Source organism: Perognathus longimembris, chromosome 28 (genome assembly GCF_023159225.1).
Source record: "Perognathus longimembris pacificus isolate PPM17 chromosome 28, ASM2315922v1, whole genome shotgun sequence".
NCBI lineage: Eukaryota > Metazoa > Chordata > Mammalia > Rodentia > Heteromyidae > Perognathus > Perognathus longimembris.
This window is the reverse complement of record NC_063188.1, coordinates 63,965,853-63,988,997: the sequence shown is the minus strand read 5'-3', so window position 1 is coordinate 63,988,997 and position 23,145 is coordinate 63,965,853. Positions and strand designations below refer to the sequence as shown.

At 42.3% G+C, this 23,145-nt stretch overlaps 1 protein-coding gene across 4 annotated transcripts in view; it reads right to left on the bottom strand.

Annotated features, from left to right (window-relative positions):
• The window catches only part of Ophn1 (oligophrenin 1), a 328,259-nt gene that overhangs the window by 7,786 nt on the left and 297,328 nt on the right, over positions 1-23,145 (bottom strand). For all 4 annotated transcript variants that reach the window (XM_048336869.1, XM_048336872.1, XM_048336871.1 and 1 more), the window contains exons 22-23: positions 10,290-10,455; positions 9,099-9,149 (exon numbers count right to left, since the gene is read on the bottom strand). In XM_048336869.1, coding sequence (XP_048192826.1) covers positions 9,099-9,149; positions 10,290-10,455 — 217 coding nt within the window. The remainder of the gene's footprint in view (positions 1-9,098; positions 9,150-10,289; positions 10,456-23,145) is intronic.

Below are 23,145 nucleotides of genomic sequence, written 5' to 3'. Positions count from 1 at the left end.
ACAAATCTCAGACTCTTATCTCCAATTAACGGCCAAAAGAACTGGGTTTAAGGCATGACTAGAATGATAGAGTGGCATCCATGGTTGAAAAACTCCAGTGACATTGAGAGGCCCTAAATTCAAGCCCTATTGCTGGTACACACTCATGAGCAGGAGCATGTATGCATGCACACACACAAATACACACACACAAAATGAGAAAGGAGAGAAAACATGAAACACACACACAGATCAGAGGAAGCTACAGAGAAACAAAAAGATAAGAAATGTATGACAGCCAAAGGCATATTTATGATACAGTTACTAAAAATCAATGACTTGAAACTGGATACCAGTAGCTCACACCTCTAATCCTAGCTACCCAGGAGGCTGAAATTGGAGGATCACAGTTCAAACTCAGCCCATGCCAGAAAGTCTGTGAGACTCTAATGAACCACCAAAAATGCTGGAAGTGGAGCTGTGACGCAAGTGACAGAGCTATAGCCTTGAAAAAAGAGGCTAAAGGAGGAGGACACGGGAAGATGGCGCCGCCACAGTATGGAGGCACCCCGACTCGCTCCAACTGAATAGCGAGCTGGGAACTCTAGCACCCAACACACCATCAAGAGCCCAGCAAAACCAGCAGCCAGAAGCAGTGGAGAAATGCAGGAAAACAAAAAGGAGCAAAACAGAAAAGCCGAAAACCTACACAGAGCCGGAGAATCTACAGGGCACCCTCTCCTCTCCAGCCGACCCTGGCCCGAACAGGACCAGGCTGTGAAAAGGGACCCAGCGATGGGCAGACCGACTGCCAGGAGCACAGACTCCAGACAGCGGGACTCCACAGACACCAGGGAGAGTGCAGACCAAGACACATGGCGACGGAGGCAACGGGAAGTTCGGGTCCATACCGGGAACGGACTTAAGCGGCTGGGGAACCCAGTGGTGCAGAAGGGGAGAGCTGGGGACACCACCACAACCTTTCGCCACACCCGAAGGACCAACGACAGCGCGGGACACACACACAATCCAGGACCAGTGAGTCCCCCATTAACCTCTCCCCCAACGGGAGACCAGCTATCAGAGACCCAAACCATACAAAGAAGCTAGATCTCCCTCCCTCCCCCTCCCCACCCCGAGGGAACAAAGAACCCCCAAATCAGGCAGGAAGCTCCCATCAGGCTCTGAGAAGTCACAGGAGTTCAGCAGGGGAAGGGCGGAGCAGACCCAAGGCTGCCCAGGAGCCTGAACTGGCCGAACCGGCCCTGCCCCCTTCACAACAGGGGCCACGGACCGCAGGCAGTGCAAGCCCCACCCTAGACGCCTCGACCTCGAGGACTTTTACAACTAAAATCACAGGCGCTGGTGGGCAATACCAGCCCAGCAGGGACACCTGGGCCTGATCATGCCCCCCCCACCCTCACAGCGGAGACACAGTCTGAGGGTGCTAACCTGCGCCTGGACAGTTGATCCCACTGGGCCCTACACATACCTCCCCCCACAGCGGACTTGCAGGAGGGCGCAAGCACAACCCAACAACCCGGGGCTAGCTCTGGTAGGCATACCCCGCTCAGGTGGACAGGGCCACATCGGCAGCACCCGTTGTAGTGGGAACAAAGCACACAGGTGGGCGGGGCCCCCGGCGACAGCGCCCGCTCTGGTAGGCGTACCCCACTCAGGTGGGCGGAGACACAGCGGCAGCTCCTCTTGTAGTGGGTGCACAGCACACAGGTGGGCAGGGCCCCTGGCTACAGCACCCGCTCTGGTAGGCATACCCTGCTCAGGTGGGCGGGGCCACAGCGGCAGCGCCGCTCTGGTAGGCGCGCCTACACAGGAGGGCAGAGCTCTCCATCGGCCCCTGCCCACTCAGTTTGGCGCATTTCGCACAAGTGGGTGGGCCGCACCTCAACAACACCGGCCCCGGAGCGGCCCACACAGGAAGACAAACTGCCTGAGAGGTGAGCTCCTCTGACCAAGATACAGAGTGGAAAAAAGAACCAAAGAAGAGATAAGCCTCCACGCCACACTGAATCAGTGACCAGCAAACCCCAACAGGGGCACGCTAGGGTCAGCACAACACAGCAGCAGGACACTGTCCCGCAGAGAAAGACACAGAACCTACAGGTCCCCAAGTGCAGGGAGAGTGACCACCTGAGCAACAACCGAGAAGGTCACGCTCACCCATTGGGAAGCAAGGTTCAACAGCCAAACCCAAACACAGAGCCAGGACACCAGGGCACAAGGCTCCCACTGACGGACCAGCGGGAACTAGCACAAAACCAAACCAGGGAAGCGACCCACAGATCTCTAGATGCGCAAATCACAAAGAAATATAACACAGTTCATCAAAGGGCAAGACAACTTGCCAGCTCCAAAAAGCAGCACGACTGAAGAGGAGATGAAGAATAAAAAAGCAAATGAGGCCATGTTAACAAAATGATGGAAAGCATCAGAATCGAAATCAGAAAACAATTCCAGGAGTTTAGAGTGGAAGTCTTGAAGGACATCCAGGAAGCCAAGAAAGAATGGAAGCAAAAATGGGTACAATGCAAACCTCCATTAAAGAAGACCTTAACATCCTGAGAAGTGAAATGCATGAAAAAATAGATTTAAAATACAACTCTTTAAAGGAAGAAATTTCCACGATCAGAGCTGATCTGACAACCATAAATAGCTCTCTGACATCCATAACCTCCGCACTTGAATCTACAGCACAAAGAATTGACCATATGGAATCCAGAATCTCTCTCTTGGACGATGAAGCAGCCGACAACAACCAGAAAATTACCACACTCCAAGAAACGGTGAAGCTTCAGGGCAGAATAATCCAGGAACTAATGGACAAAGACAAGAGAAATAATCTGCGCATAACTGGAATAGAAGAAGGAGCCAAATATCAAAGCAGAGGGCTTCATCATATTTTCAATAAAGTTATTGCAGAAAACTTCCCCAATCTCACAAGGGACCCCATCCAGGTAACCGAAGCCTATAGGACACCTGGCAGGCCAGACCTCAGAAAAGCCACCCCAAGGCACATAATATTCAAGACTTCAGATCTGAAGAATAAAGAGCAAATTCGGAATGCAGCCAAAACGAAGAAAGAAATTTTCTACAATGGGAAGAGGATCCGAATAACAGCAGACCTCTCCACACAAACCTACCAAGCGCGAAGTGAGTGGAAGAACACAATCCAAGTTCTACAGGCCAACAACATGCAACCTAGGATTGAATATCCAGAGAAATTGGAGTTCACATTCGAAAGGAAAACCAGATCTTTCCATAGCAAAGAGGATCTAAAGGAGTATGTGAATAAAAAACCAGCCCTACAGCGAATTCTAAGAGGGGAATCCCACCCAACAGAGATCGTACAGGACACACAGACAGAAAGAGAAACAGAAAGAGCAGCTCACTAAAGACAAGAAAAAAAAGGGGGGGGGGGGAAACAGCCCAACAAGAAAATGGAAGGAGAAAAAGCACTTTTTTCCTTGATCTCTTTGAATATAAATGGTATAAACTATCCGAAAAAGAAGAGCAGACTGGAAGAATGGATCCGCAAACAAAAAGTTGGCATGTGTTGTCTACAAGAGACCCACCTTACAGCAAGGGACAAAAACAGGCTCCGAATGAAAGGATGGAGCAAGATCTTCCAAGCAAACGCACCTACCAAAACGGCAGGTGTAGCCAATCCTGACCTCAGACAAGCTGCAATTTTCATTAAAATCAACTCAAAAAGACAAAGAAGGACACTACATTTTAATACAAGGAAAAATCCAGAATCAAGACATCACGCTGATAAATGTATACTCACCGAACAAAAGAGGCCCCACATATGTCAAGCAAATTCTCATAGAATTACAGAACAAGATAGACACAAACACAATCATAGTGGGAGACTTTAATACCCCACTCTCTCCAAGAGACAGATCCAACACCCAGAGGATCAGCAAGGGAGCTGAGGACCTAAGTAACACCATATCCCAAAAGGATCTGACAGATCTATACAGAATCCTCCACCCTACAGAGACCCAGTACACCTTCTTCTCAGCACCCCATGGATCATACTCCAAAAGAGACCATGTCATAGCCCACAAAGAGAACCTCAGCAAATACAAAAGAATTGATGTCATCCCATGTATTATATCTGATCACTGTGGATTAAAGGTAAACCTCAATAACAACGGTTACCCCAGAGGCTATACACATTCTTGGAGGCTAAACCCCACACTGTTATCCAACACATGGGCCACAGACCAAATTAAAGATGAAATCATCGAATTCATAAGCCACAATGACAATGAAAATACATCACAAAGAAACCTATGGGACACAGTGAAAGCAGTACTGAGGGGCAAAATTATTGCCCTCAGCACTCACATTAAAAGAATGCAAGCAGAGCAGGTGAATAACCTCACGATGAAACTAAAACAACTGGACAAACAAAGAAATGACAGAATCGAAAACGACTAGGAAGAGAGAGATCACAAAGATTAAAGAAGAGATAAATCTGATTGAAAAAAAAGACCATTCAACAAATAAATAAGACTAAAAGCTGGTTCTTTGAGACAATAAATAAAATTGTCAGACCCCTCGCAAGACTTACAAAAAAAAGAAGAGAAGAGACTCATATACGTAAAATCAGGGACACCACCGGAAAAATTACAACAAGTACACACGATATTCAAACAATCAAAAGGAGCTGTTTCCAGAACCTCTACTCACTAAAAAACAATAATTTTACAGAAATGGATCAATTCTTAGAGAAGTATAAACTGCCCAAACTGAACCAAGAAGAAATAAATCAACTAATAAACCAATAACTTACAGTGAGATATAGGAGGTAATCAAGAACCTCCCTACTAAGAAAAGCCCAGGCACAGATGGATTCACCAACGAATTCTACAGAGCTAATACCAATACTCCTCTAACTCTTTTGCGAAATAGAAACAGAGGGAGAAATCCCAAATTCATTCTATGAAGCCAATATCACACTCATTCCCAAACCAGGCAAAGACCCAACAAAAAAAGAGAACTACAGACCAATATCACTAATGAACACAGATGCAAAGCTTCTCAATAAAATATTAGCTGAGAGGATCCAGAAACTGATCAACAAAATTATACATCATGATCAAGTAGGCTTCATCCCACAGTCACAAGGATGGTTCAACATACGTAAATCAATCAATGTAATTCACCACATAAACAGAACTAAAATCAAGAATCACATTGTTATCTCAGTCGATGCCCAAAAAAGCCTTTGACAAAATACAACATCCATACTTATTAAAAGCTTTGGAGAGAACAGGAATAGATGGAACATTCCTCAAAACAATAAAAGCCATATACAACAGACCAACTGCTAACATCATATTAAATGGAGAGAAACTTAAATCATTCCCCCTAAACTCAGGAACAAGACAAGGATGCCCACTCTCAGCACTTCTTTTCAACATAGTGCTGGAATCCCTAGCCATAGCAATAAGGCAAGAGGACATCAAAGGGATCCACATCGGCAAGGAAGAAATCAATTTATCCCTATTCACAGACGACATGATCTTTTATCTGAAGGACCCAAAAAACTCAATACCTAAACTCCTACACCTAATAAACCAATTTGGCAAAGTAGCAGGTTACAAAATCAATCCACAAAAGTAGGCAGCTTTTCTGTACACCAGCAATATACAAACAGAAAATGAAATTATGGAAACAATTCCATTTACAGTAGCCAAAAAAAGATTAAAGTACCTAGGGATCAACTTAACCAAGGACGTGATGGACCTATTTAATGAAAACCATAAAAATCTAAAAAGAGGGGGCTGGGGATATAGCCTAGTGGCAAAAGTTCCTGCCTCGGATACACGAGGCCCTAGGTTCGATTCCCCAGCACCACATATACAGAAAACGGCCAGAAGCGGCGCTGTGGCTCAAGTGGCAGAGTGCTAGCCTTGAGCGGGAAGAAGCCAGGGACAGTGCTCAGGCCCTGAGTCCAAGGCCCAGGACTGGCCAAAAAAAAAAAAATCTAAAAAGAGAAATCAAAGAAGACACAAGGAGATGGAAAGACCTCCCATGCTCATGGGTAGGCAGAATCAATATAGTGAAAATGGTCATATTGCCCAAATTGTTATACAAATTCAATGCAATCCCTATCAAAACCCCAGTCACATTCTTCACTGAAATAGAGAAACCAATCCATAAGTTCATATGGAACAGCAAAAGACCTAGAATAGCCAAAGCAATTCTAGGCAAAAAAGCAGTGCAGGAGGTATCACAATACCAGACTTCAAGCTCTACTACAGGGCCATCATAACAAAAACAGCCTGGTATTGGTATAAAAACAGACCTGAAGACCAATGGATTAGAATTGAAGATCCAGAAATAAAACTGCACTCTTACAGCCAGCTGATATTCGACAAAGGAGCTAAAGACATACAATGGAATAAACAGAGCCTCTTCAACTACTGGTGCTGGGAGAACTGGGCAGCCATATGCAGAAAACTCAAAGTAGACCCAAGCCTATCACCATGCACCAAGAGCAACTCAAAATGGATCAAGGACCTCAATATCAGACCTGAATCCTTCAAACTACTGAAGGACAGAGTAGGAAAAATGCTAGAACTTATAGGCACAGGAAGGAACTTCCTGAATAGAGTCCCAGGGGCACAACAAATAGGGGAGAGACTTGACAAATGGGACTATTACAAATTAAAAGGTTTCTGCACAACTAAGGACATAGCCACCAAAACAGAAAGACAGCCAACCATATGGGAATGGATCTTTACCAACACAGCAACAGACAAAGGCCTAATATCTGTCATCTACAGAAAACTCAAAAAACTAAGCCCCTCCAAGCCAAATAAACCAATTAGGAAATGGGAAAATGAGCTAAAGAGAGAAGAGATAAAAATGGCAAAGAAACATATGAGGAAATGTTCAACATCCCTGGTAGTAAAGGAAATGCAAATACAAACAACCCTGAGATACCACCTCACCCCAGTTATATACTCTGAACTCAGGCAACAACAAATGCTGGAAGGGGTGCGGGGAAAGAGGAACTCTTCTCCATTGTTGGTGGGAGTGCAAATTAGTACAACCACTTTGGAGAACATTATGGAGGTTTCTCAAAAAGCTCAATATAGACCTACCCTATGACCCAGCCATACCACTCCTAGGCATCTATCCTAAACAGCAAGTCCCACGATATCAAAAAGACATTTATACTTCCCTGTTTATCGTGGCACAATTCACAATAGCCAAAATATGGAAACAACCCAGATGCCCCTCCACAGATGAATGGATCCAAAAAATATGGTACCTATACACAATGGAATACTACATAGCAATTAGGAATGGTGAAATATTATTATTCGCAGGGAAATGGTCAGAACTCGAACAAATAATGTTGAGCGAGACAAGCCTAGAACACAGAAAACAAAGGGGCATGATCTCCCTGATATATGACTGTTAACAAAGGGAGATGGAGAGACAGTAGAGACCAGGTCTGTGAAACCAAAAACTGCTTTTCAAATGGTATTTCCCAGGATTGGGGCAGCGACCCAACAGTATGTAACTAAAACCAAACAACTACTCAACATACAAAGGCCAAAAATTGACCTCTCAGTGGAATACAATAGCTCAAAAGCTATGTATGTATGTTCATATGAGACTACTGTCGACATATTGTCTAATATCGACATTACATTTAAAGCCCTAGGCGAATTTTTTTGGGCTTGGCCACGTGACTACTGTATATGTTCTTGATACATTGTATATTGTATATATGTCTACCTGACCTAGAGAAGGGAAAGAAAAACAGGGCGTAAGATATCACAAGAAATGTACACGCTACTATGTAACTGTACCCTTTTTGCACAACACCTTGTCAAAAAAAATTGTGCTCAATTAATAAATAAATTAAATTTTAAAAAATTAACGAAAAAAAAAAAGGAATAGATTCTCCTACCTGGGACACACAGCCCATTTCAAACTGAACTCAAAACTTCCAGCAACCTAGACCTTGCAACAGACGGCTCTGTAGCTTGCACACCTTTGTGCCTGCGGTCCATAAAGATCCCTGCAGAGTCTTTTCCTTGTTTTGAATCAGTCCCCTTCCTGTGGTTTCCACATGGACCCTCTGAACCCAGAAGCCTCTTTAAACCTTTTCTTAAGCATTGTGTATAAATCCATTTACTGAATAAAGTACAACTACATGAATGTGATCGGAGGGATAGTATTAGTAATTAAAACTAGAGTGAAAGAACCTGTGTTGCCAATTTCTCATGGCTATTAAGGGAACTCAGTAGCACTTAGTGAAGTTAAGCCAACAAAAATGATGTCGACTGCGGACTAATCCAATAAATTCTGACACAGCAGAAAGACACATGCATGTTCATCTGTTTCTGACTCGACTTGCTTGTGATATCTACCAAGTAATTAATATCACAGTTGTAACTACTTTCAACATCCCATGTGTATCTGTAGCTTCTATTATTGATGATGTTCTTGTATCACCTTCCTGTGGTTGTACCTACACTATCTCTGTAATCTTATCTGAGTATACTGGAAACCATGTATACTGGTAATTAGAACTAGGAAATTGAAAGGGAATACCAAAATTGAGAGACACAGGGTACAAAAAGGAAAACAACTACAAAAGCAATACTTGCAAAACTGTATGGTGTAAGTGAACTGAATATGTCATGGGGGGAAAGGGAAAGGGGGAGGAGGGAGGGGGGGTATGAGGGACGAGGTAACAAACAGTACAAGTAATGTATCCAATGCCTAACGTATGAAAATGTAACCTCTCTGTACATAAGTTTGATAATAAAAATTTGAAAAAAAAATAATTCTAAATGCTAACTTTAGAGTAACTATGGGTTATTCATTTAAATGTGCAAATCCAGCCTGTAAGAGTTCTAGCTATTTCAGTGTTGATAAACAAAACTTGCAAGAATGCTACTCCAATATCAACATTTGTCTTGCCTATTAAAGAGTTTGTAATATGATTCTGTTTTTTTTAAAAAAAAGACTAAAGGACAGTGCCCAGGCCCTGAATTCAAGTCCCAGTACTGGCATAAAAATATCAGCAAGTTGGCTTCTCTTCTGTTGCCTGTGTCTCTTACCTTCCTGTTTTCCTGGAAGCTGTTTCAAAGAATCTGGTCCTGGAAGCCACCCTGCAAAACAGAGGTCAAGCAGGTCCCATGAGTTGCTCTGGAATACATGTGGAAACCAAATGCCAAAATAGAAAGGACATGAGTGTTCATCAGATGGGCTACCAATGCCAGGTTTTGCATTTCCTGGCAAAAGGATTCTCTGGAGAGAATCTTAAACATCAAAATGTGTGCCCACAGAAGTATTCCCAAAGCCATAGATGATACCCTTTGTTGCTTATTGGTCCAGAAACTTCTGAGACTGTTGTCCAGTCAGGGTTGTAAGTAAAACCAGTCTTTGATTTCAAAGTGTCATTTTTGAATTTTATACTTATACTTTACTAATTAGTTGAAGCTGAAGAGTCCTTGTTCTTCTTCTTTCCCCAATTTTATAATTACAGCAAGCAAGTGACACAAGAACAAGACTAATAATCATGGACCTGTTGGCCATATTATGCTCACACAATTCATTTTCTCAACCAGGCACCAGTAGCACACATCTGTAATCCTAGCTACTCAGGAGGCTAAGATCTGGAGAATTATGGTCCAAAGCCAGCCCAGACAGGAAAGTCCATGAAACTCTTTAGCTGGCAAAAAGCGAGTGGTATAAGTGTGGCTCACATGGTAGAGTACTAGCCTTGAGTAAAAAAGTTCAGTGTCAGCACCCAAGCCCCAAGTTTAAGCTCCAGGACTCATGCACACGCACGCATGCACGCACGCACAAAACAGTGTCATTTTTGCTTACAAGAAAGGGAAAATATCTTGAATACAAGCACAATGAAAAAATATACTCATGAGATAATTTTTAAAACTGGGATTAATAACAAGAAAATAAGAAAGACATTTCCAGAACTAAGTAGTCTAAAAACAGCAAGTGATTTTGATCACTCTGCTATAATTAGGGCAACTATAAGAGAAATGGGCCTCCCCTAGCACAACTTGAAGTAGGTTTAAAGTTTTCATCTTTAAGGAAATGTCTTAGCTATAAGGTTAGAGTGGAATATCCCAAACACAATTGGCCTGTGATATTCCCCTAGACTCTAAAGTGAATGATCCTTTAGGCCTGTACAGTGTACACACTTAACAACTGTACATGGCGATCTGTAAAACATCTTCAGGAGCCTAACACAAGTGTTAGATGAAGGTAAAAAGCTGCCTACTTACACAGATGATGGGATATCCCCCGTATTGGCAGCCACACTATCTGGCTTTGCTTCTGGCTTTTGGGGAGTAGCTGAACGGCAGGGAGGATCTGGGGGTCTCACAGGGGGGCGGATGATGGTTGGCTTTTCTCCTGGAGGCCGTACTTTGCTGAAACTCTCTGCCTCTCCTAGGAGAGAAAACAATACAAGGAACTTGAATAGTAACTTGAAATGTAACACTACAGATGAGCAGGTAATATTACTGAGGCAATCTAGGTCCCTTGGTCCCCATTTCTTCTTGAGCACCAACAGCTCTGCCTCTCTATTGTAATTCTTCTGGAAACTGTCCCTCTAGAAAGTCTATGTTTGAACCTCAGCTCTACAACTTTATCTACCTTGGATTTGTCATATGATATCCTCAGCCTCAATTTCTTCAGCTATATAATCAAAAGTAACATATTATTTAACAGAGATAGTGAGAGTGTTATAATAGGTCAAGCACCAACCATGAGTAGAAAAGAAAAAAAAAACAAGCAAGGGCACAAGGCTTTGAGTTCAAAGCCCAGTAGTAGTAGAAAAATGAAACAATAAGAGAAAATAAAATTCTGTGCTGATGTTAGCTATAGTGTCAGATACATAGCAAGTGCTTAGTAAATAGTTGGTGGTATTCAACATACAAATATGAAAAAGTAGCAGGGTAACTTGGGGGCCTGGGTGAGGTTGGGAGAGATAGAGAATGATGGAAGGGGTGACACTGATCAAGATGCATTATATTCATAAATTGACATGGTAAATTGAAACATCTTTGTGGAGGAGGAGGAGGAGGAGGAGGAGGAAGAGGAGGAAGAGGAAGAAGAACAAGAAGAGGAGGAGGAGGAGAAGGAGGAGGAAGAGGAGGAGGAAGAGGAGGAGGAGGAGGAAGAGGAGGAGGAAGAGGAGGAGGAGGAAGAGGAGGAGGAGGAGGAGGCCTTTTAAAAAATCCATTTCCTAGCTAAGTGCCAGTGCTCACAGCTATAATGCTAGCTACTTGGGAGGCTGAGATCTAGGGACTGAAGTGCAAAGCCAGCCTAAGCAGAGAACCCCATGAGTCTTTATCTCAGAAAAGCTGATGAACACACTGCCCTACTATGTAACTGTACCCTTTTTGCACAACACCTTGTCAAAAAATTTGTGTTCAATTAATAAGTAAATTAAATAATAAAAAGGAACAGCTCGAAGTGGACATGGGGATCAAGTGATAGAATGCTAGCCTTCAGCAAAATAGGAGAAGATCACAAAGGCTCAATAGCTATATACATATGATCATACAATACAGTATTCATCAAAATGAATGTCAAGAAATGGAAGAGTTTTGTTGTTGCTGCTGCTATTTTTATTTTCCGTATCATTTGTCTTGTTCATAAGTTTATCTTTTGGGTGGAGGGTAAGGGGGGGAACAGAAAGTGTGAACAAATGCAGCAGTGGTACTCACAAGACACTAAGTGGAAAATGAACTATACAACTTGAGGGTGGGGGCTCTAGGGAAAAACTTGGAGAGGGCAAGGGAAGAGAGACGTTCAAAAAGAAATGTAATCTTTATCTGACTTTCAAACTATAATTCCTCTGTATATAATCTTACACACATACACACACGCATGTGCACACATGCACGTGCACACACACACACACACACACACCAGGAAAAGCACCCAGGCTCTGATTTCAAGCCCCAGGACTGGCACATAAAAAACTCCAGTTCCTTTTTACTTGGGGCTTGACTATTATACTCTTGTAATTTACCTTCCGACCTCCACATCTCTGCAGGTTAGCCGGAAAAAAAAAAAATACTTTTTCTGTCTTTTTTTTTTTTTTTTTTAACAAAATGGTTCTGGCAGAATTATGGCAAGGCAGGTGCACTCACATATTTCTGGTGGCACTGTAAACTGGGCTTATTCTATCTTCTCCTCTCAAGCATTCCAGAACAATTTGGATGAAATACAAAAATCATTCATATGAAATAGCTTATACTTGTTGATCCAGTAATTCCACTTTGAGGGACAGTTTCAAAGCAATTAATTCAAAAGGGAGGGAAAAACTAAGAAAAAAATCTACTGGCACAAGCATGCATTTTAACATCAAAATGTCTGACCCAAACACAAAAGTTAAGCAAGTAATTCAGTTCTTTCCAGGATTTAACCAACAGACACACACACACACACACACACACACACACACACACACACACACACATTTTGTTTGGTGCTGGTCCTGAGGCTTGAACTCAGGGTCTGGCACCATCCTTGAGCTTTTGTGCTCAGTTCTCTTTTACTTGAGCCATAGCTCCGCTTTTGGTATATTTGGTGGTTAGTTGGAGATGAGTCTCATGGGCTTTCCTGCCTAGAGTAGCTTGGAAATATGTACCTCAGATCTCAGCCTCCTGAATAGCTAGGACTATAGGCGTGAGCCACCAACACCCGGCTTAACCAACACATAAACAGACATAGTAAAAAGAAAATATTTATAGAAAATAGTATTAAATAAAAAAATAAAGTACATGAAAAATGCTCATGGCCTGATGAAGACAATATTGAAATAGATATATGTACAATTGGGCAAGGATGTCAGTGTATAAAATGTTTAAGGTAAACATAAAACCATATTAAATTGAATCCACATACCGTTGTTACAAGATTTACTTCACATTAGTTTTCCTCTCATTCAAGACTTTCCCAGCAGCTCTAAAATGCAGCAGATGAGGTCAAACTCCTTATAATTTCAAGGCCCTCCATGAGCTGGTTCCAAATTCTTGTCCCATGAACAAACCCTACACTATGCTATCAAACTACTCTCCTCACCACCCCACCAAAGCAAGCCCTGGACTCTTATATTTAGGTGAGACACTGTGCTCCTTTACAAACTACTGAGAGTCAGAAATTGTTGTTGAGAGGTCGTCTGCTACTTTCAAGCTGTAGGACCCTCAACAGTGCCTTCACTTCTGACCATCATTTTCGTATGTGAGAAGCAAGTATAACAGCCCCCCACCTTCACAAAGTAGTCAGAGGGAGTAAATTAGACGGTATGTTGACAGTGACTAGTACCCACTAGAGTTAAGTAAGAAACAGACTATGCCCTACTTCTTTCCCGTGTGTGTTCTTGATTGCATGTCTCCTGCATTGTAACCATCCCTGAAGCCCCGGCTCAAATCTAGCCCCACTGAGCACTCTAGCAGGCATACGAAATTTCCATCCAGGTAAATGCTCATGAGTGCTTAGATCTTGTGCCATTCTGATGAAACAGATATAAAAAGAGATTATGAAAATACAGTGTGATTGATATATCATGCAGGAATAAATGATCTATTATATTCATTATTCGCTCTCTCCTCATTTAGCCCCTTAGCACCAGGCTGGGCATGCAGAATCACATCAGAACTAAATGACCAAAATCATAATAATCCATTTTTTCCCTAACAAACTTTACATTATTCAAAGCACTCTCCCAAACGATAGCTATTTAGCAGTCACAATAAACTTGCAAGGGAAGAATAGATAGGTCATATCATCTCCATTTTATACACAAGAAACTAAGGTTCAGAACTGGACCAGTGGCTGGGCACTAGTGGCTTGTGCCTGTAATCCTAGCTACTCAGGAGGCTGAGACCTGAAGACCATGGTTCAAAGCCAGCCCAGGCAGGAAAGTCCATGAGACCCAAAATACTAGAAGTGAAGTTGTGGCTCAAGTGGTAGAGTGTTAGTCTTGAGCACAAAAGCTCAGGGATAGCACCCAGGCCCTGATTTCAAGCCCCATGACTGACCAAAAAAAGAGGGGAAAAAAAAGAAATGTGGACCAACTCACCCACAACCATGTAGACTAGAGAGTGGCAGTTTGGATTACCTGTTTGTAACCTGCTTCTACATTCACTGCTTCCCCAATGACTGCTGGATTGCTGTCACTACAAGTAATCTAAAATTATGAATGGTACGGTTAATAATGATAATAGTACCAGAAAATACTTTAGCTACTCTTTATTGAATTCTTCCTCTCTTCTAAGTACTATGGTGTTGTATTCATTTTTCTTATTTAACACTGGCAAGCAGGATATTGGTGGCTCATACTTGTAACCCTACTCAGGAGGCTGAAACCAGAAGATCACTGTGCTATGCCAGACCAGGCAGGAAAATATGTCACTCTTATCTCCTATTAACTACTAAAATGCTGGAAGTGGAGCTATGGCTCAAGTGGTAGAGTGCTAGCTCTGAGTACAAAATCTCAGGGACAGCACCCAGGCACCCCCTCAATACCAGCATACATGTGTACACATATGCATATACACAACCTTGGTGAATGGAGAGAGGAATGGTAGGTGAATATACACATACGAAAATAGAAGTAGGTAACGAGGAAATGGGTAAGATTTGGAGATTTGGGGAAGAACGATTGAAGGGTAATATTGATGAACATGCAATGTACTCACAAATGGACATGTTCCCTGAAAACCCTTTTGTGCAACTACTTAAAATAAATAAAATAAAATAGACATATTTACTCACAAACTGACATGTTTAGTTGAAACCTCTTTGTACAACTACTTTAAGGATAACGAAAAATAAATTTAAAAAATTGTCTACAATTCTAAAGAAAGAATTATCCCCTTTGGAACACTACTACACTGTTAGTGGGAATGTGAACTTGTTCAACCACTCTGGAAAGCAGTATGGAGGTACCTCAGTAGATTAACATAGAGCTCCCCTATGACCCAGCAATCCCACTCCTGGACATTTACCCAAATGACCACAAACAAGACCACACTAAAGCTACCAGCACAACCATGTTCACTGCAGTATTATTTACCATAGCTAAGATATGAAACGAACCTAGAGTAACGAGCCCCTCAGTAAATGAATTGATCAAGAAAATGTGGTATATATACACAATGGAATTCTGTTTCCATCAGAAAGAATAACATTGCCCTACTTGTAAGCCAGACCCAAAGGAACATATGCTACATGGTTTCACTCATTTCTAATAACTAGACTATGTCTATGATAGTCTTAGCAGAGGATCACAATAGTCCAACAGCTAAGTACATATGACCATATAAAATGAAGCTTATCCAAATGAACTCCAATAAATTGAAATAAGGTTTTTACAACATACTGTTTGCAGTTATTTCTTTTTCACCTTTGGTTTATGCCCTGTTGTCACTGTGTTTTTAAAAATTTCTGTACCTTTTGTCTTGTATATAAGTCTACCTGATTTGCAGAAGGAAAGGGGAATCACAGAAAGAGTGGGACAAAGGGTAAACCAATACAAAAGTGATACCCACTAGACACTATGTTGGAACTGAACTTTAAAACTTGGAGGAGAGGGAAGTCCATGGGGAAGCAGGAGAAAATGTCAAACAGTGTTTGACAAGAAAGGTACTCATTGCCTTACTTAGGTAATTGTCACCCATGTGTACATCACCTTTACAATTAAAAAAAAGAATTATCTCCTTTGTACATCTCTCTAAGATGAGAAAAGTAATCTGAGTTGTTCAACAATAGATCCAACTCCATTTGAGTTCTTTTTTTCTTATTTAATCTTTAAATAGCCACACAAAGAAAGTGCCAAATGGAAAAACAGTTTATGGCTACAATACAACTTGACCATTCTTATCCCTTATGGCCTACCCCTTCCCTTACTTTTCTTAAGACTACCCCTCTCTCCTTGTCTCCACCTCCAATACCTTGCAAGTATCTACTTCCTGATGCTTATTTTGTTGGACTTTGACTTTGTCATTCTACAATCTGACTTCTGAAACTCATGTAGTCCCAACTACCAGTAGCTAAATGATTCAATCCTGATTACACATTAGAAACATTTGAAGAGTTAAATAATGCCTGAACCAACTTGTCAGATATCCTACTTTAACAGATGAGGGTGGGACATACACATACGTATTTTTGTGTGTGTGCCGGTCTTGGGGCTTGAATTCAGGACCTGGAAATTGTCCCAGAGCATAAAGCTAATGCTTTACTACTTGATCCACAGCTCCAGTTTTGGCTTTTTTGGTAGGTTATTGGAGATAAGAGTCTCATGGACTTTCATGCCTGGGCTGGCTTCAAAACGTGATCCTCAGATCTCAGCCTCCTGAGTAGCTGGGATCAGTTGTGAGCCACCAGCACCCAGTCACGTGCATATTTTTAATGGGCTCCAGTTCACAGCAGCTGACACGGCTGTCTCCATTTCTACTGGTCACTGGATATAGTAGGAACAATAGGACACAGTGTCAGAGTCAGAAAATATTTCTACCTGAAGTCATGCCCATCACATGGCTGTCACTTCACTTGATGAGTGAACCAGATGGCATCCCCCAATCTGAACCTTATTCATTCCCAAGTTAGAGCCACTTCAAAATGGACATCTATCTAGGGCCTTACAAAACATCATTAATTTTGTATCTGTCTAGTCCCTTTATTTGTACCTCCAACTTGATGATTCATTACAAGTCAAGCTTTGAAGTAGCAGCAAAGAGTTTTCTTGGCTGAAAGACCCCAGTGTTGCCCTTTCTTGCCTCTAATTTGTCTCAGTCACAGTTAAGCCACAATGACAAACTGGTAAGGCAGGCCGGAAGAAGTCATATAACTGGGAGTCAAGAACCTAGAGTCTAGTGTTAGTACTAAAACTAACTTGCGTAACTGTAAGCAGGAGATCATTTCTCTACCAGTACAGTATGGGGTTGGACTACTTTGCAGATGAATCAGTCTATGATACGAGTTTGAGACCTCTACCTCTCGCTGCCAACTCTTAAATACTGCCCTTGAGTATTGCAAACCCCAATCTCTCTCTCTTTTGCTCTGTGTATCTCTTTGCATCTTCCTGTGTGTCTTTCCTGTGTCTCTGTCTCTGTGTGTGTCTCTCTCTACCTCGTCTCTCTTCCTCTGTGTGCCTCTGTGTCAGTATCTCTGTTTCTGTCTCTCTGTGTATCTCTCTGTGTATCTCTCTCTCTGTGTGTGTATGTGTGTGTGTGTGTGTGTGTGTGTGTGTGTGTGTAACAAATTTAGATTTCATGGCTCCTTGTTGCGTGCTGAGTGCCCCAAAAATATTTAACCTGGCATTCCACTACCCTCTTCCATTTGGCTTAGGCTGTCTTTTTGGATCTAAAACTTGCCACCATTCTTTATATATCCTACAGTCCAGACAAATAGTATTATTTATTATTCCATGTATATGTCTTACAGTTAATCATCTCTTTCTGAGATACTCTTTATCCAATTCCTACATGCCCAAATTTGCATCAGCTTGATTGCTATGTCTCTTAGGAAGCTTAAAATGCTCAAAATGCTCTAAGTTTCTCTGGTTCTTAAGGCACTGGTTGTCCTGTACTTAGAATCCTGGTACTTTGTCACTTTGTCACTCTGTGTGTGTGTGTGTGTGTGTGTGTGTGTGTGTGTGTGTATGTCTCTCTCTCTCTATCCTCTCTCTCTCTCAACTTGGAAGCAAGACCTAGGTGGGATTTAATGTGTGTACTTCCCAGGTAGTCAAGTAAATTGCTTTGCACATAGCTGACAAATAATAAGCAAATATTTACTGAGTAGAGAAAAATGTAGTTCAGTCTATTAGAAGGCCAATGAAACAGTGTGTTAGTGGCTCACGCCTGTAATCGTAGCTACTCAGGAAGCTGAGATCTGAGGATCACAGTTCGAAACCAGCCTAGGTAGGAAAGTCCTAAGACTTTTACCTCCAATTCACCACTACAAAGCTAGAAGTGGAGCTGTGGCTCAAGTGGTGAAACACTAGCCTTCAGCACAAAAGTTCAGGGACAGTGGCCAGGTCCTGAGTTTAAGCCCAAGGACCAGCACAAGAAAGAGACAATTTAAAAAGCTTGCATTTTAAAAGTGTCTAGCTGTGCTCTGTACAATACACAAACATGATACCCCCACAAGCTTTAGGGTTATTTTTAAACCTAAAGCGAAAAGTACTCAATGCTCTGGGAGTTTTATAAGAACTTTTATGTCCAGACTTATAGAATCTGATAGAGTCCCTGTACAGTTGTAAAAGTGAGTTGGAGAGAGAAGTCCAAAGTCTAGTAGCTAGACAGAGGCAAGGACAGAATTAGACTTACAACTGGAAGGATCTAGGACCTGGGCTGTTAACCACACTCTCTTGAACCTATGGTCTGCTCTTTCTACCAAATCAACTTCCTTTTCATGTCTCTTTCCTCTTCCACTCTCCCTCCTTTCTCTCTCTGTCTCAGTACCAGTACTGGGGCTTGAACCCAGGGCTTGGGCACTGCCCTTTAGCTTTTTTGCTCAAAGCTAGTGCTCTATCATGAGCCCACATCCACTTCCATTTAGTGGTTCCATTTAGTGGAGACAGATCATTTGTGAACTTTCCTGCCTGGGATGGCTTTGATCTCCAATCCTCAGATCTCAATCTCCAGAGTAACTAAGATTATAGGAATGAGCCAGTCACTTTCTACACTTGAAATAACCTGTACTGCACCTTCTATCTTTTGTATGTGTATGTGTTTGTGTGAGTGAGTGAGTGTGTGTGTGTGTGTGTGTTTACTGGCACTAGAACCCAATGCCCAGGTGCTGTCCCTTACTTTTTGCTCAAAGGTTAGTGCTCTAGCACTTGAGCCACATCTCCATTTCTGGCTTTTTGCTGGTTAATTGGAAAAAAGAGTATCATAGACTTTTCTGCTCTGGCTTGCCATACTGCAATCCTCAGATCTCAGCCTCCTGAGTAGCTAGGATTATAGGTGTGCGCCAGCAGCTCCTGGCTTCATTTCTTTTGTAACTTCAACTTGTTCAAATTTGGTCTCCTCTCTCCAGTCCTATTTGCACACTGTTGTCTATAAAATGATAACAACCAAAGAATCTGAAGGCTGGGAATGTGGCTTAGTAGTAGAGTGCTTTCCTAACATGCAAGAAGCCCTGGGTTTGATTCCTCCGTACCACATAAACAGAAAAGTCCAGAAGTGGTGCTATGGCTCAAGTGGTAGAGTGGTAACCTTGAGCAAAAGAAACTCAGGAACAGTGCCAGGCCCCGAGTTCAAGCCCCAGGACTGGCAAAAAAAAAAAAAAAAAAAAAGAATCTGAGCATCTGAAGATTTCCTAGGTCCTGTTTGTCCTATCTTCTACCCCCTGTTCCTTATATTTATTTCCATCTACTATATATCCTTCTACTGTTCATTGTATTTATCTCCACCCAACCAGAGAGTACAGAATAGGGGGACACTGTTTCCTTCTGTAGCTTCCTTCAGTTTTCATGATTTACTTCTTTCTAAGATACTTGTCCATGCTCACTGCTCAACTTGAAGCCTTAGCCATTAATTATCAGTGTGGAACAATGTGGACTTAGGCTCCAGGAAAGGCAGAGAAATGAAAACCAAACTGTAGATTATTAAAACATAATGAGTCCAAACAAGAAAATGTGGATAATGGCCAGGAACACCCATTAATGCAGGAGCAAGTCTGCTCCTAATACGTTTAAGCAGATACAAATGTCACTCATAGCATGAGTCATGCCAGTGGAGAATTGATGGCCCAGGGACTGAGCAAAGCCTTACAAGTATCCTTCCTCCAAGCCCAGGAGTGCCCCACCAGATGAAGTTGTTTCTCTTAAGAGGGGAAAGAGCTGTGAAGTGCTCTGAAGCTCGTGTGTCATTGGGCCCTAGTATGTGCTGTGCCCTCTACTTGAATCTCAGTTACCATGGGCATAAAGAAGGCTCCCTGACTCATGCTCTTTCTGAAATTCATTCTCATCCCTACTAAAACACAAATCACACTGAGCTGGAATTAGGTGCATGCCAGCCTCCCCATGAACCTTTAGAAGGCAGGACCATGACTTTTGTCTCTCCCATCACATAGCACTATGGGTGAATCAATGTGCAAAGACATAAAAACAGATAGGATACAACTCTCTTTCCTATCATTACCTGAAGGGAAGAGGTGAACTCCACTCTAGAACTACACACGTATGCCTTTTGAAAAGCCAGGACTGACATGAGATCAAATGGAAAGAAGGGCTTATACAATTTTGCACTCCCAAATATGCGTTCCTGTTAGAAAACCAGAAAGAAGAAAGTGGATAAAGAAGCTGAAGAAATAGAAATGTACTATAAAGAGTTGTAATCTTGCCAGGCACTGATAGCTCACACCTGTAATCCTAGCTACTTGGGAGGGTGAGACTTAAGGATATTGGTTGGAAGACAGCCTCAGTAAGAAAGTCCATGAGACTTTTATCTCCAATTAGCCACCACAAAAGTCAAAAGCGAAGCTGTAGCTCAAGTGGTAGAGCACCAACCTTGAGCAAAAACAAACAAACAAACAAACAAAAAAGCCTCATGGACAGTACCCAAATCCTAAGTTCAAACCCCAGTACAGATACAACCTTGGAGCTAAGAAGTCTAGAGTGAGGCTCCATCTCTGTACTTTGCAGCCTAGACAAGTTGCTTCATGTTTTTAAACCTTAATTTTTCCACTCATAAAATGCATAGAGGAAAGGTCGGAACCTTCATATGATGCACAGTATATGGGCCATGCTTCTGATGTTATGGCCCCTTTAAATAATTCCCATCCTACCTCCTCTGCTCTGCTTCCCTCTTTCCATTCCCATTTTGAATGCTGCTCTGTAGAGGATTCCTAGAAAACTAAGAGAGTTACCAGAGAGACAAAACCAACAAAAGTCTGCCCCTGAACTGCAGCTGATTATTGGCCCCTGGCCAGCAGACTGAATGAAAAGTATCAGGAGAGGGCTGTCTGCTCAACTGGTCTACTCTGTACCTCACAGTAACACCATTCCAGCTCTGTTGTTCAGGATGCTTCATTGCTTTAGTGCTCAAGCCCAGATAAGCCCAGATCTGCTTTCTATAGCTAAGGCTGGAGGCCTGAGGCTTTGAGGCAAAAAATAAACACCTGTATCAAATCTTGTCTGTTGCTAACTGATTTAGGGCTGAAAGCAAAGTCTGATTATGCTGCAACCCCGAATTACAAAGCCTGGTGAGTACTGGCCAAGTCAGATCACTATTTAAATAAATGCATGCCATTAGATGGCAGCAGTTGATGCCAGCAGCCCAGGGGACAGGTACCAGAAAGGGAGAGGAAGGGGCAGAAGAGATGGCATTGAGATTGTACTCTGCCATAGAAGATGGTAAAGGCTGAATTGATAGGGAGGGCTAAGTTCTTATGTGTGCCAAGTGGACAGAATCTGTTTGGTTCTCCATACATGGCAACCAGAAGGACCAATTTTACCATGAGTATAAGTGCAGTTATCCAACCATCTACTAGGCTGATGGGAAGGTCAATATCTGACATAAACTGAAGCATATGTCCACATAGAAGTCTGACCTACTTGGCTACTTCCCATAAGAGGCAAATTATAGAGAGGGAGGGAAGAGCAGGGACGGAGAGAATTAAGATCATATTTCAAATATTGCTTATATAGCAGATATTTTTATTTGTTGGTGATATCTTTTTTTTTTTTTTTTTTTTGCCAGTCCTGGGCCTTGGACTCAGGGCCTGAGCACTGTCCCTGGCTTCTTCTCGCTCAAGGCTAGCACTCTGCCGCTTGAGCCACAGCACCGCTTCTGGCGGTTTTCTGTATATGTGGTGCTGGGGAATCGAACCTAGGGCCTCGTGTATCCGAGGCAGGCACTCTTGCCACTAGGCCATATCCCCAGCCCTGTTGGTGATATCTTTGAGCTCCAGTAATAGTTTTGTAGGGTGAGCTTTTTTTCCCCTTGCTTTACAGATAGGGAAAGCAAGGTACAAAGAGATTAAGTAACAGGGATCACAGATACATCTGATCAAGCCAAAGATTTTATATTCAATTGCTCCATGGGAATTGTACTGTCTTCTCCTCTCCCCAACACACAGAGAACAGCTTTTACTAAACTGTGCTCTGACACAATGCTATGGGTTGTTCTGTGACATGACCTACAGCACAAAGTTTCCACCCTGGTCTTCAAAAAAAGAAATGTACTGTAGCCAGGTATTGGGTAGTTCACACATGTAATCCTAGCTATTCATAAGACTGAGACTTGGAGGATCATGGTTCTCAAAGCTAGACTTCACAGAAAAGTTGGACAGATTTCATCTTCAATTAACCAAGAAAAGGTTGGCTGGGGCATGGCTCAAGTGGTAGAGCACCTAACATGAGCATAAAAGCCCAGTGCAAGCATTAGGTCCTGGTTCAAGCCCTGATAACAGCACAAAAAAATTAAAGGAAAAAGAGAGGAGGAAGGGCTTTACCTAGAAAGGGGGCTTATTTTCCCATAAGAACTTGGAATTCTAAGCACATGATCTCTATTTTGCTTTCTGTTGTAAGTTGGAGGCAAATCTGTGATATTATTCCAGGAAACATGCAAGGCTTTAAGGAAAACATTTTGTATCCCAACTCTATTCCGGTCATTTCCATGCTCTTTGCCCCCTACCTCACTCACCCGCTGGCCACAGTTTTCTTACATGAGCTCTACAACCTCAGATAGAGGTAAGCAAGTTTTCCTGTAAAGGTTCCATGTTAGGCTTCACAGGTTTTCTCTTGCTCCTCACTAAATCCTGTTGAAGTAGCATGAAAGCAGCCCTAAATTATATGTATTTGTGGAACAAATTTGAATTTCATATAATTTCCACATGCTATTAAATATTTTTCCTTTATGACTTTTTTCTCTCAAACATTTAAAAATGCAAACAAAATTCACTTAGAGATTATGTAAAAGGAAGTCATGGCTTGATGTGGCCCAAAGGGCCATAGTTTGCTAACTTTTGTTTGAAGTCTCAAGATGATAGGGGTGTTGATCATAGTTCAAAGCCAGCCCTGGCAGACAAGTGGTAGAGTGCCAGCCTTGAGCAAAAAACAAAAGCCAAGCAAGAGCAGAAAGCTCTGAGTTCAAGTCCCAGTACCAGTGCAAA